At 37.3% G+C, this 14,728-nt stretch overlaps 1 protein-coding gene across 1 annotated transcript; it reads right to left on the bottom strand.

Annotated features, from left to right (window-relative positions):
• Nucleotides 1-4,930: 4,930 nt before the first annotated feature.
• LOC106395057 (U-box domain-containing protein 6-like) lies at nucleotides 4,931-11,142 on the bottom strand. Its single transcript, XM_013835587.3, has 2 exons — nucleotides 8,618-11,142; nucleotides 4,931-5,973 (listed from the first exon to the last, which is right to left on the bottom strand). Exons 1-2 carry the CDS (start codon nucleotides 9,067-9,069, stop codon nucleotides 5,112-5,114), a joined length of 1,314 nt encoding a protein of 437 aa, XP_013691041.2. The 5' UTR covers nucleotides 9,070-11,142; the 3' UTR covers nucleotides 4,931-5,111.
• Between the last annotated feature and the right edge of the window lie 3,586 nt (nucleotides 11,143-14,728).

Genomic DNA, 14,728 nt, shown 5'->3' with positions numbered 1-14,728 from the left:
CTCTATTACAAGATCTGCTTAACCAGCTTTACACAGTCTGTTACATCCTAACAACTGCTACTGAAAGATTCCTAAGCTACCCACGTATGTTTCTCTCCCGTCAAGTACTTCAGCCACTGTTTCAGTACGACCCAAGAACACTTCCAAGAGCTTATCTCTCTCTATAAGATCAGCCTATGTGTCTCTGTCTCTATACAGACGATCCCATAGCTATCTTATAGTTATTATCCATGTTCCCGAAACTCTAGTCTCCAAGGCAACATGTATGGACATCTTCCATAACAATAAGTGCAACTTTCCTTTTCTTGGAATGCACTTATTCCTATTTCTTTAAGTCATAAACTTGCTCCTCACGTTTATTCCTCTTTCCATATCTCCAATACTCTCTTGCTCTCCAACTCTACATGACTCCAGCTCAGCACCTTGACTCCACATGGTCTTCACCACTCACCACGACATCCGCTTCAGCAACTACGTCAGCGACTACTTCAGGGCAGACATCTTACATCTTCAATCTTCCCCTTTTAGCTTTGTGTGCCGATCAAGCACAATAATCTTCTGGTTCAGCAACCACGTTGCAACCACGTTGCAACCACGTTCCTCACCTGGAAACTTCCACACTAAATATGCTTTTCTCCCCCACGAGATGTGCACCACACCATGCTTTTCTCCCCCATGAGATATGCATTCTCTGTACCAGAACATCACCATTCTCCCCCTGCTTGATTGCATACTAAGCTAAAACAAATGTTTAGATGTCAAGCCTTACAGACCCAGCCGTCTGCTTCTTCATGTATAATCATGACACAGCCCCTGCTGCAGCGGAATAACAAGTATTGCATCACGACCTGACGCACCTGTCGGACTACCCTTCGACCAGCTTCTGTTGAGGACTTGACTTCCTTCATGTGTCGTCTTCTTGACCATGAGCCCTTCTCCATCCACACCGAGTGCCGTTGCTATTGTATTGGAGTGATTTCACTATCACCCTCCTGAAGATCATCTCGCATCACTTCCTGACGCACTTCGATCTTCTTCCCCTTTGTGCCACAAACAACCTAGTGTCCTGGATCCAGACTTGATGCTTCTTGATCAACCTCAAGATCACTCTTAACAGAGCTTCACCCTTCTCATATTGTATCTTCCTTGACCTCATCACGTAAGCCACTCTTGGCTAAGAACACCTCTTCAACCCTCTTGGGTTTAGTAAATTGTTTGTTCACCTTCTTGGCCATGTTTCTGCTTTTCTCACGAGCAAAACACTCCACCTTCTTGTGTTCAACCTTCCCACAGAACCAACAGCACATCCGATGTTGCTTCTTGCTTGGCCTGACACAGTTGCTGATGCACCGATCAGTCTCCTTCCTTGTACCAGTTGCACAACCATGCTTTAGAACTTCCTTTCTGACCTTCATGTTGTTGCACTGATGTACTACTTTCGGCTTGTTACTCACAGCTACGCGCTGTAGAGATTCTTGCTTTACTCCCTATCGTACGTCCTGACGTACTTCCTGACAAGCTTCTTTGGCTCCACTTTTTGATGTGCTCCCCTGCACGAAATGTGATAGCCCCTTCTGTTGTACTTCCTTAGTACTCTCAGCTCCTCGATATCCCAGTCCCCAGTTCACCTTGGCTGGTTGTCCCATCGAGAGTATCTTATCCAAGTCCTTGGTACCACTGTTGAGCATCATGATCTGTTTGCGATTGTCAGCCAAATCACGTTCCAGCATCCTAGCTCTCTCTTGTTCACCAGTAGCAACTTTTCTCAACTTGCCAACCTCCTGCTCTAGAGACTCATTCTTCTCATGTACAGCCGCAAGTTCTTCAGCAAGTTCTTCATTCTCCTCACGGCTCTGCACTAGATCGTGTTGCAACCTCAAATTTTCATTCTTGAGATTCAACCACTTATTTAGCAACACGTGATAATCCTCAGAGTCTGTATCAACGTTTGAATCTGAGGATTCACTGGATTCCTCCTTGCGTGCACCAAATGCAACAAGGTTCTTCATCACCTTTCCATCTTCTTCAGACTCTGAATCATCAGACGACTGCAATAGAACACATTTTTCCTTCTTTGAGTTTGGACATTCACGCCGTGTGTGTCCAACACCTCTGCACTCAGAACACTTAAGTTTTCTCCGTTGTGCTACAGGACAGTTAACCTTTATATGACCAACACTTTCACACTCATAGCATCTAAGACGTTCTCTTCTTCTGCTATTGCCACGATCACCTCCCTGGCGACCATACTGATTCCTCCCACCAGAGGAATTCAACATCTTACCCAGATTCCTAGCCAACATCCCCATGGCATCTTCAACATTTGGAGATCTACCTCCATCTTTATTAGCAGCAAGAGCTATACTCCTTGATGCACCACCTGATGTATAGACTGAACTATTGTTTGTCTTCATCTCTTATGCCTTCAGCATACCCACAAGCTTGTCAAACTTGAGCTCATTCGTGTTTGTGGTCATATTCAAGACCGCCTTGTGAGATCCAAACTTCGTAGGAAGATAATGTAGTAACTTCTTTACCAGCTTCTTCTCCTTGTACTTCTTCCCAAGTACAAATGCTTCATGCGCCATGCCACTGAGGTTGGCACTAAAGCTCGCCACAGAATCATTATCAGACCACCTGAGATTCTCAAACTGCGACCCAAGATGATCTAGACGTGTCCTTTTGACACTCACATCTCCTTCAAATGAATTCAGCATGATCTCCCACGCCTCTTTAGCCGAAGTACTCCCCTGAATCAGCTGGAACTGTTCTGCTTCAACAGCTCCAAAAATCACCGACAACGCCTTTGCTTTAAACTTAGATGCATTGCGTTCTCCCTCTGACCAATCATCTTTTGGCTTAGGCTTCTTCCCATCTCCTGTGACTATGGCAGGCTCCTCCCAACCAATCTTCACAGCTGTCCACGCATCTTCATTGATTCCTTGAATCATCTGCTTCATGCGAGCCTTCCAATGACCATATTGGTCTGCTTTCAACATGATCGCCTTCTGCACCGAAACAATTGTGTCCATCTTCACCTTCAGGATAACACCAGTAACTTTGGTGACCCGCTCTGATACCACTTGTAAGTGCAAGATGCAAACACAATAGTAGTGCAGAAGATAAATCATGGAGACAAAAACAACTACAAGCAACACTTAAGCTTTATTAGAAATCGCATTGTACACTCTATTACAAGATCTGCTTAATCAGCTTTACACAGTCTGTTACACCCTAACAACTGCTACTGAAAGATTCCTAAGCTACCCACTTATGTTTCTCTCCTGTCAAGTACTTCAGCCACTGCTTCAGTACGACCCAAGAACACTTCCAAGAGCTTATCTCTCTCTATAAGATCAGACTTTGTGTCTCTGTCTCTATACAAACGACCCCATAGCTATCTTATAGTTATTCTCCATGTTCCTGAAACTCTAATCTCCAAGGCAACATGTATGGACATCTTCCATAACAATAAGTGCAACTTTCCTTTTTTTGGAATGCACTTATTCCTCTTTCTTTAAGTCATAAACTTGCTCCTCAAGTTTATTCTTCTTTCCATATCTCCAAGATACTCTCTTGCTCTCCAAGTCTACACGACTCCAGCTCAGCACCTTGACTCCACATGGTCTTCACCACTCACCACGGCGTCTGCTTCAGCAACTACGTCAGCGACTACTTCAGGGCAAACATCTTACATCTTCACATTCACCAGGGGCTGGTTATGTGGAGCCTAAGCCACCATACCCTTCATAGACCACCCCACATTAAATTTCTCACACTCACAACCATATAATTCATTCTCACTTTGATTTTGAACCTGATAATAAAACTCAGCTATATACATTTCTTGAAGAAGAAACTACCTAGAGCAAGAGAGAAACCTATATGAATGGTTCTACTACAAAAACATCCTGAAGGAAGAGCAAAGCAAAGTTCATACAACCGAGACAAAGTAGTTTATGATTGAATCTCAGAGGCATTCTTATCATTCAGTTTCCTCATTCTATTTAATGAATTAATTTATTTTTGGTCTTTGTAAAAGTGGGATACCATCTTTCTATGTCTTTCTTTCCAGTTTTTATTTACACATCTTTCCCGATTTCGAGGAAGAGAATTATACAAGGGCATTGCAAGTTGTATTACAATTTTCTCAGTTTCTTTTGAATTTTTGCCTCTTTACAAATAAAGAAGAAAAAGAGGCAAAAATTTTGTGTTACGTTTGGGATTGTCGTTCGTGCACCTGTCCCAATGGAAGAATGTGTGATCCATTCCCCTGCAGATCATGGCCTTATCACTCGGTCCCCTGTGGCTAGCGGCGGATTTTGTATAGCAGCTCAACTCACGTTGGTTTGCGCCTTCCGCAGGACTGGGCACATGTTAGCTGTAGGAATTATGGTACCAAAAGTGACTTTGGTTCGCCAGTTCAGGCTCAACTTCTCGCTTTACGTTAGCGGACCTATGGCTCGGGCTGGGGTTCCGCGCTCTTCAATCTCTTGTATAAGTATTCCTTTGTTCAAGAGCAACATATTATTCTCTAATCACTTTATATCGCGAAGTAAAGGCACGCAAATATAAGTATGATCAATAACTAAAGTTTTAGTTTTAGTTTGGTTACTGTAATCTCATTTTTATTGCTTAGATTAAGATATGGTGTGCATTCTTTTTGTTTGGAGATTTGGAATGACACCTTTTTACTATAACTACATTGTGCTTTCAGTTAATTGATATAAATATTTAAACTTAATCTATATCAAGTTTGGTGTCACTGTCAATCTTAGCGTTATTTTTGACAGCAAGATTTAGTCATTGCTTGAAACTGGTTCTTTTGTATATGTTTAGATAATGTAGTTTCCATTTTACATATGTTCCTAGAGTTTGTGTGGATTATATTGATAACTTAGCTAGAGTAGCAAAAAGGAGAGATGTTGGGTATGTAATATCATTCATGCATGTAAAATATTCACTAATGAAAGAACTGAAAAGAAAAAGTGACACACTTGGAGCAATTCACCATTTCTTTTCTCTTGTATAAGTACTCGTTTATTCAAGATCAAGGTACTCTCTAATCACTTTATATTGCGAAGAAGTAAGAGCACGAAAATATAGTATGATCAATAAGTCAAGCTTTTAGAGCTTGTGCTGATGATCAATGACTTAAGCCTACAAGCTTCATTCTCCATATTCACATTACCTCGTTTAGTTATCATCTCCATGTTCTTGTACAAACTCTGTTTCACTAGATTCTTCATCATCTTCTTACCTTCTTCCCCCGACCTCGGGCTCATTGGAGATCCCATCCCGGAACTCACACGACTCGTTTGTGGACCTGAGTGAGGACCCATTCGTACATTCCTCTCGTCCTTGAACCACTGCAAAAGTTTCACTGCCCTCTTCTGAACCAGAGTGCTTCCAAGTAAGGTCACTTCAAGAAGGACCGGTACAATCCCTGCCTTAGCCATTTTCTCGCGCTGGCTCCAACTCTGATGTGCTAATACCATTAAGATATAAGCCGAGTATTCTTGGCATTTCGGTTTGTCTTCCCATGTTAGAATCTCTATCAAACTTTTGGGCACAGTCAAACATTCCTCCATTGCCTTTTTACCCATTTGAGTCACAACCAATTGCCCTAGACTTGCTAACGCCTTCTCGGCCAAGTCTTTTACCAACATTAGGCTTATTAGTGTCTGCACTGCCCCATTTGTGACCAACGGTGCTATGTTTTCCAACACCATGCAGAGGTTGTTTATGGTGGCTAGACATATCTCTTTGCACTTCATATCTGTTGAATCTGAGTTCATCGTGTCCATCAAGAACGGTAGAATTAGCGATGAAGCTACCGGTAATTGTGCGTTTGTTAGAGATGACAATGATAGGAGAAGCTCCGCGAAGCCATGTCTTGTTGACTGGACGAGAACTTCGACATTTTTGGGTAGCTTTGAGCATATTCCGGCGTTTGCCATCAGCGCCTTGTTCCTGAAGTAAGAGAAAAAATAAGACTTAAATTTTTTTTTGGTGAATTTTCAACAACATATTTCACATAAATATTCTGATTCTTCCCTTTAATATGTAACTCTAGAACATATATAATCTAAACACAATTTATACTTTTAAATTGGTTGGGCTACAGGAAGTAATTTTAACTTTAATTTTCATCTGCAGCCTTAAATACTACCAATCATATTTTATCTTAGTTTTTAAAGGTACAACCGAAAAACTAAAGCTACAGTAAAAACACACAAAAAAATAGTTGTAAAAATCTTATTTTCTAAAGTCTCATATTTTTAGCCGTAGGAAATTTTAAAGCTATATCCGCTAAATTAAAAAATTTTACAGACTCTTTTTAGACTCTTTTTCTATGAACCATCCATGTGAGATTTGACAGATAATTATATAAACTTATAGGTATGGCATCCTATTGTTTTTCATTATAGTAGTACTAGTTAGTTTAGTTACACACGTATATTAGCCAGACGTCAGTGGAATATGATCTTCGACTTTTCTAAGATCTGATTGGTCAGAAATATTAATGGCCATTTGGAGATGTACTAATGGCTGTCAACTAACGTGATTTGTGTCTCGACTCTTCCGAGTACTTCCGACGCACTTGGTATTAATATTCTTAATTTTCTTTTAATTCTGTATTAAATTAACCTTCATTATTGGACTATTAATGACTTAATGTCACATTTATTTAATGTTTGTTTGTTAATAAGAAACAAATTGGAATACTGACTAGTATCTATAATGGACTTAGTGGATAGCCAACAATGCTTTCCAAACTCATCTACGTCTATGTTCTTTGTATTTTCCTAAGTTACATGTGTGTGTATATTATATATACTAATAATAAACACGAAAATCAGTTGCAAATAATTACCAACAAAAGGTCGTTTCAGAATTAGACATGGCTTATATTATGCACAAAGCATGATTCTAATTAAGTAGTATTACATATCGATAAGTATGTGACATTTATGTAACGCTCAATACTAAATCAGAGAGAAAGAAAGGCACGTGAGGGAAACGTCGTGCATACTTTAAGAGCCAAATAAAACGCCATGTGAGGGATCATTGCTATTTTTGTTATAATCATAATTCTTTATTGCATAAATCTTAAAATTCGAAAGTTTAACAAAGATTAATATTGATTAAAAAAATTGAAGATGAACATTATAGCGAACAAAGAAAATTAGGCGGAACAGCACCTTTAGTCAAAAGAATTAGTTTCGGTAAAAACTCACTCTATTAGATGATTTTGTCAAACCCATGACATATATACTCGAAAATGCCGTTTATATATGTTTGAAACTATTTTTTTTTTTTCAACAATTAGAATCTTCTGTATCAAAGATTAACAAAATAGACAAATGATATCCCTATATATATTGACTGAAGTTATAAGTTGTAACTTGTAACTAGCTAGGCATCTTTGGCAAAGAAAAAATGTTGTAACTAGGCATGGAAAATTATCCGGATATGAAAATCGAACCGTACTAATACCAGCAAAATTTAAATGGTTCTATCTTCAAATATTTTAGGAATCCGCACAAAACCACTACGGAACCAAAACCCAAATGGTTACTTTAGATTTTCAATATACAGTATAGTATATATTAAAAATGTTGTTTATAATTAGATTAGAAATAGCCAAAACAAAAAAAAAACTCTAATTAAATCCAAAATTCTTAGTTATATTTAAGCCAAATCTACGGAACCAAAACCCCAAATGGTTACTTTAGATTTTCAATATATAGTATATATTAAAAATGTTGTTTATAATTAGATTAGAAATAGCCAAAACATAAAAACTCTAATTAAATCCAAAATTCTTAGTTATATTTAAGCCAAATATTTTCAAAAATAAAATTTTGAAGTTATATTTTCAAAATTAAGCAATTATTTTAGAAGTTAACCATTTTCTTTTATATTTTGGTTTTTGGATATTCAGATATTTATGGGTTGTTTATATCTATGGGCTATTTGGTTTGATTTTTTGGATAATTTAAATACTTTGAGTACTTTTGATTGTTTGGGTACAATAGTAACCAAAACGGACCTGGACTTAATAATCGGACGACAGCCCTACTGATTTTCAAAATAAACTTTTTGTAAAATAAAAAAAAATGAATTACCTGAAACTGAATAAATCGAACCGGAACCAAAACCAAAACCTAAATGGTCATGCGTAGTTGTAACCACGTAGACAGTAACTTTAAGGGAATTTCTCTAACTTTAAACATCTTCGAAAATTCATATATAGCCAAATACGTAAATCCAGTATTTCAAGTCATCATTGGATTGGAAAAAAAGAAGTCATCATTGGACAAAGGTAAAAATGCAACTTGGTTGAAAAAATCAAAGCATGACGCCTAATCTTAATCTTTATATATGAAGACACAAGAGAATAATTTGATAATTACCAAACACACACAAAAATCGAAAATATTGATAACACTCTCTCTCTTGAGCTCACCTAAATTAACAATTACTTAAAGCCAAGTATCAACATTGTACAACTTACAACGATTGTGATATCAAAGATGACATGCATCGACTTATATGAATCTCGACTCATTAGTGAAATAATTTTATTAAAGAACAAAAAAAAAGAACTTACGTGTTGGTTCCATGAGAAAGCTGAATAAGAGCCCTAACGGCAGCTATCTGCTGACCAGCGATATCAGAACCGACCATAGAAACAAGAACCTGAAGAACACCGAGCTCAGCCATGAGTTTCCTAGTATTCTTGTCTTCTCTAGCAAGTTTCTCAATCTCGATGGCAGCTTTCTCCTTCTCTTCCAAGCTTCCAAAATGAAGCTTCTTCACAGTTTTCTGCAAGACAACCTCCTCGTTCTGATCTTCGGGTGGTTTAGATATTATTTCCGGAGGCGCAACAACATTCTCTGAATCATGTTGGGCACTTGATATCTCAGGTGAGCTTTGATGGTGTCGTTTGCGGGAGGATGTTTTGGATTTCAAAAGCGAACGAATCCTGGTGAAGAAGTGGAGCTTCATGTATTGTAGTTGCCAAACTGAAGAAGAAGATGATTGTGTTCGAGAGGAAGACATGATAGATAGATGATGTGATGTTCTGTTCCTTTTAGTGGACTTTGCTATGTCTTTGATATTTGTCCAACTTTAGGTATTTATGGGGCCAATATGGTATTTCCTAATGCCGGTAAGATTTTAGAAAAGTATTATTAAAAACCAAGTGATGTAAGTTTTGCATTACATCATCTTAGCAGAAAAAGAGTTATGTATTACATAACTAACGATGTCTACTATATACTTCATGTGTCCTACAGTCCGTAGGCTGCAACTAATAAACGTTTTTATCTCATGCAATAATTTGATTAGCCGAATAAAGTAAACGCATGATCTAACCATATAGGATAAGTGATGATATGAGAAAAACAAAATAAGTTTTGATCCTCTCTAAGAGATCCGTCTTGGGTTCCTCTCTCGCTGTTGTTGAATGAGAGTGAGATTTCGGAAGTGCTCCTAGGCCTAATTTTCCTTTATTTTCAATGAATGATGTAGCAGTCATGAGCTGATTTTTAACATCCACCTTATTAGTAACAATGATTTATTATATGAAATATCAATAAAATTTGTAGAGCACAAGTTCATGACAACTCCAAAAGTTTCTGAAACTGTACTTTCCCATTTGTTCACTTCATGCATAATTTTCTATATATTTTCTATATGGTATGCTTATTAACGAATTTATTTATAGTCGATCGTGTGTCGACAAATTTTTGGATGCAAAACGCTAGATCATCGTCTGATTATACACGTCCATCACTTTTAAGTATTGTAAAGAGCTTTTTAGTTTTCAACGAAAGATTCAAAGAAAACGAATTATAATAACGACCTTTCATCAGCTCTCGTGGTCTTTTGAAAAGAGAGTAGCTACCAGAGATTCTCAGGGCCGGCTTAGACACGGGACGAGGGTCCAATCTGTTGCCCCCCTATTTTTTAATAGATAAGATCCAATTTTTTTAAAAAATACATGTATTTTTAGATTAGAAATAAGAAAAGGGATCCAAATTTTTTTTATAAGAAAATATTTTTTTTATTTTCATAGATTTATTTTTAAAAATATTTCTGGTATTTTGAAAAAAAAAACATATATCTATCAATTTTTTTAAAGAAAAATAATAGTTTAGAAATTAAAATTTATTTTTGCCCAAAAAAAAAACTAGTAACTTTTATCAAAAAGATTACATTAATTTGGATTAAATTAAGTGAAGAAATAATATTTACTATGGAAGAGAGGAAGGGGGGCACAAGCGAGGAGACAGCATAGTGCACATGCACATGAACAGTTTTGTCTCTTCTAAATCTCTCCCCCAGGTTACAGCAGAGATCAACCTTTAGCTTCATTGAAAAACTAAAACTAATACTCTCTTTTAATTTCTATTTGTCTCATTAATTAACACGTTCATGCGTGTCAGATCCAGCTTAACCTCGTTACGACCAATGACAGCCACTCTTCGTGTTTACAAAACCGCGCATTCAGTAAATCTCACAACTTCGAAAATTAATCTAAATTAAGTTAGGCGTAAACAAATATCTAGCAACCATAAAGTTCAATTAGATGACCATAAACTAGTCTACTTTCAGAAAACAATTCTCAGTTACCTTATCTGCTTTATCTGAAAAAAAAATAAGGATTATGGCAATCACCCTACTTCAAAAAAATTTCAGTTTTTCATAATCAGATAACTTTTGGACGAAAGTCAAATTGGGTTGAAGACTAGACTGGTCAATGTTTCTTCTTCAGAAATTTGACTTTTCATATAAGTATTTTAAAACAGTGGCAGTGATCAACAATAGTAGTGAATAGGACCTAATCTATAATTTCAATTATTTGGACTACTAAATCACCGCGATTATTTATATTCCTTTAGTTGCAATTTTGAAATGGACTTTTCAAGGGTACTAATTCAAATGAAGTAGTATTTAAGATGTCAATCCATTTCTAAGTATTTTGATACAAAGAGAATGCATGTTCAAACTTAATCTAAGTGCATTCAGTTCAATGCAATGGTTTGATTAAACTAACAAGATTTTAACACAACTAACTAGCAACTTTCAAACAAATGGATAAAGGAGGAGCCATGAGTATAGGAAATCGATTTCAGATGACTAAGTTTTAATCTAAAATGGCAAGCTTCAATCAACATATTTCCCTAAGTCTAGATAACATTTCTAAGCTAGTTCTTTATCAAGACAAAAACTCATTTACTCTCATAGATCAAACATCAAATCTCTTTGGTTTGTGTCTAGCTAGCAATCATTAATAACAGATCATTCAACTATCTAAACTCCCCTAACATCAAATCTCTTTGGTAGGGAAAGTTTAGAGCTTGTTGAGTTGGCTTAGACATTTCATCGAACACCTTTCGGGCAATGAAATGTCTAGATTTCTAATCTAAAATGGCCAACTCTAGATTAGTATTAAGATCACTCAATCAAGCAAGGAAACATATTAATCTACTCTAAACATTCTAGATCATCACTTAATCATCATAATCATCCTAACCCATGAATCCAAAGATGACGACTCACTCATTATCATGGTAGACACTAAATCATTAGTTGATCTAAGTCTAAACATGATAAATGATCAAAGTAATCAAACAAAGACAAGAGAAAATGATCAAGATTAGATCTTTCACCCAAAAGTAGCTTTTTATTAGATGGAAAAACAAGATCAGATTAACTTTGGGATTACAAGAGTATTTATATGATCCTTGGAAAACCTAATGGCTTCCTTTAAAAAGTCTAAAATACCCTTAAAAGTGTCTAAAATCGACCAAGGAAATAAGCAGAGCTAGTTGGTGAAGTCGCTGCGAGAGGTCGCTCCAGCAGCTTGCCCATTAGGTTTGGGAACGCGAGCTAGGGTCGCACGTTGCTCCAGCTGGTCGCTTAGACCTTGCTTCAGACTTCAAAGGATGCGAGCGGGTGCCGCAACTCGCTCTGGTAGGTCGCTCTAGCGTTTGCACCATTTCTCCAAAAATGCCGAGCGGGTACGCCATGTAGCTGCGAGAGGTCGCTCCAGGTTAGAGCGGGTAGCTCACCTCGCTCCAGTAGGTCGCTCCAGGTCCTCTACTCGCCCAATGATCATTTTCTACTTCTTTTTGAACCATAATGCCTCCAAATACCTCTAAAATCTCCAAATGACACTTCAACACCTAATAAAGACTTATGTATACAAATGGAACCTAAAGATGCCTAAATACTAATCTAAATGATTCACAATGTGCAAGAATGAATGACTAAAACAATGCAAATATGCAAGATATCAACTCCCCCACACTAGTCCTTTACTTGTCCACAAGTAAACTTTCAAGAGCTAGAAGGAGAGAGGTTTGAAGATGGGAGCTCATAGCCAAAAGAACACTTTCTAGCCATCAACCTAACATCCCAAAGAAAACATAGCAAATAGCATGAGCAACTTTCTTCGTGCACTCTAGCTTCTCCAGGCCTATCAAGACTCTTTTGTCTCTACACAAGTTACATTGTCATTCAACCAACAAGTTCCTTAGTCAACTCTCACATTCATTCACACACACACACACACAAGGTGAATTCTTGCAAATGGATATTTGATCTCAATCATTTGGCTTGGTGAGAGAAGATGGTCTAATGTGAAGAAAAATGGGTTTCAATTGCATTATTTGTAGTGACTCAAGAATAGGAGCAAGATCATTATGCAAAATTTATCTAAGAAAATGAGCAATTCATGCATACAATGCTTGTTCTCATCATTCTACCTCTTTCCTAAGTAACTTTAAGTTCTACCTTTCTTTTCTTTCTTTCTCAAACCCAAAATACTCTCACTTTCATCTCTCACCCATTGAACTCTCCTTTCTTTCCCTTGATTTAACCAACTAGGGACTTGTTCTTTTGAATTTAAACTTTTAGACTTAGTTCTCTTTTTTTCTTTTCCCCCACTCACTTATTGTTTCTTTGATTCACTTTTTTTATTTTTATTTTTATTTTTTTTTATTTTTTTAATGAGGTTTTATTGATACTTTAGAGCTTTTCCTTTCTAACTTTTTCTATCCCTAGGGGTTTCTTACTTTAAACACTCTTTTTGGTTCATCTCTTTCACTCAATCTCTCTCATTCCCAAGATCAAAAGAATTTAAGCTCACAAACCCAAAAACCATCCTAGAGGCTAGCTCAAATGAAGTTCTAATGCTAGCCAAAGATGAGAACAACCCCATTGTCGCTCCTAATACTCTCAAGATTTTGCACATGACATGCTATCAATAAAAGGTCTCACTCAAGCAAATTAATGTTGGTTTCAAAGAATGGTGAGGGTTAATGGGTATGGAGTGCCATTTAGGTTAACAAAGATTGGTACAAAGAGAGAAAGATAACCCAAATGTGTATAATATCCATGATCAAGTATGCAAATGTCCATATGCAAGAGAAATTAAGTTCATTAAGCCTTAGTTCATTTGGAGTTGGTTTCAAGAACAATGTCAATCATCAAACAAGCAACATGTTTCAAGAAGAGTTTTCAAGGCTCGAAGTTTACAAGTTTTTTCAAGAGATGCTTAAGCTACTTGATATGTTTAGCTATGATGTCAAATTGAGTTCTAGACATGTGTTCTTTACAAGGTTTCTCCCTATTCATGAATGCAACCTATATGCTCTAGACTCAATCCTAAGAATGCAAGTGATGCAACTACATGCTTCCTTTTGTGTTTTTCAAATTTTTCAAATTTTTTTTTGGGTTTTCTATGCAAATATGTATGTACAATGCAAGGATCAATGCAATATCATCAAAGCAAACATGATCAAATACTTGGTACCTCCCCAAACTTAGTTCACACAGTCTCTGTGTTAGTAAGTTGAAAGAGATACCCAAAAGAAAGAATAAATGCAAAGAAAAACTGGTATATACAATGCAAAGGTTGGAGTGGTACCTCAAGCGGAGAGTGGAGAAGGAGGATCCTTCCCACTTTCAAGAGTGATGGTGAGGACTTGAGAGAGAAGCTCTTGAAGCTTGATTGGATCATCTTGGAGCTGTGGAGTGATGATAGCCTTTGCACTTGAGAATGGTGTAGACTTTCCCTTGCATTTGATCTTGTACTCAATAGCTCCATCCTTGAACTTCATTGGGTGAAGAGGAGAGTGTGTGGCATCATATCAAGAAGTGAAGGTTGAGGTTCTTTCATCATCTTCTTCTTGCCATGAGCAGCCTTTGTGGCTGTACTCACCTCCTCCTTTGTAGCACTTTCCAAGTGCTCATCACACATCTCTTTAGAGGACTCTCCATCAAGACATTCTTTTCTACTAATAACCATTTCATCCTTGATCTTTTCAATGGAAGGTTCTTCACAAGTGATGGTTCCACAATACTCAAAATTCATCATTGGAGACTTGATTGGGTAGGAGACAGCTTTGTTCACATTGAGGAGTGTGACCTTCTTGTTGGCAAAGTCAATGCAAGCTCCTACTGTTATGAGAAATGGTGTGCCAAAGATCAATGAGACTCTCTTGTCAGTTGCCATCTTCAAAACAGTGAGATCAATAGGGATGGTGCAGTCTCTAATCTTCATAGGGTAGTCTTTGATTAAGCCTAATGAAGTTGTTGAAGAAGAGTCTCCAAACATGAGTGAAGATGTGTTTGGCTCCATGTTCTCAATCCCAAGACTCTTCACCATCTCCATTGATATCACATTCACACTTGCACCAGAATCAACAAG

Source organism: Brassica napus, chromosome C4 (genome assembly GCF_020379485.1).
Source record: "Brassica napus cultivar Da-Ae chromosome C4, Da-Ae, whole genome shotgun sequence".
NCBI lineage: Eukaryota > Viridiplantae > Streptophyta > Magnoliopsida > Brassicales > Brassicaceae > Brassica > Brassica napus.
Note: the sequence above shows the minus strand (reverse complement) of the source record. Positions and strands in the feature narration are given on the sequence as shown.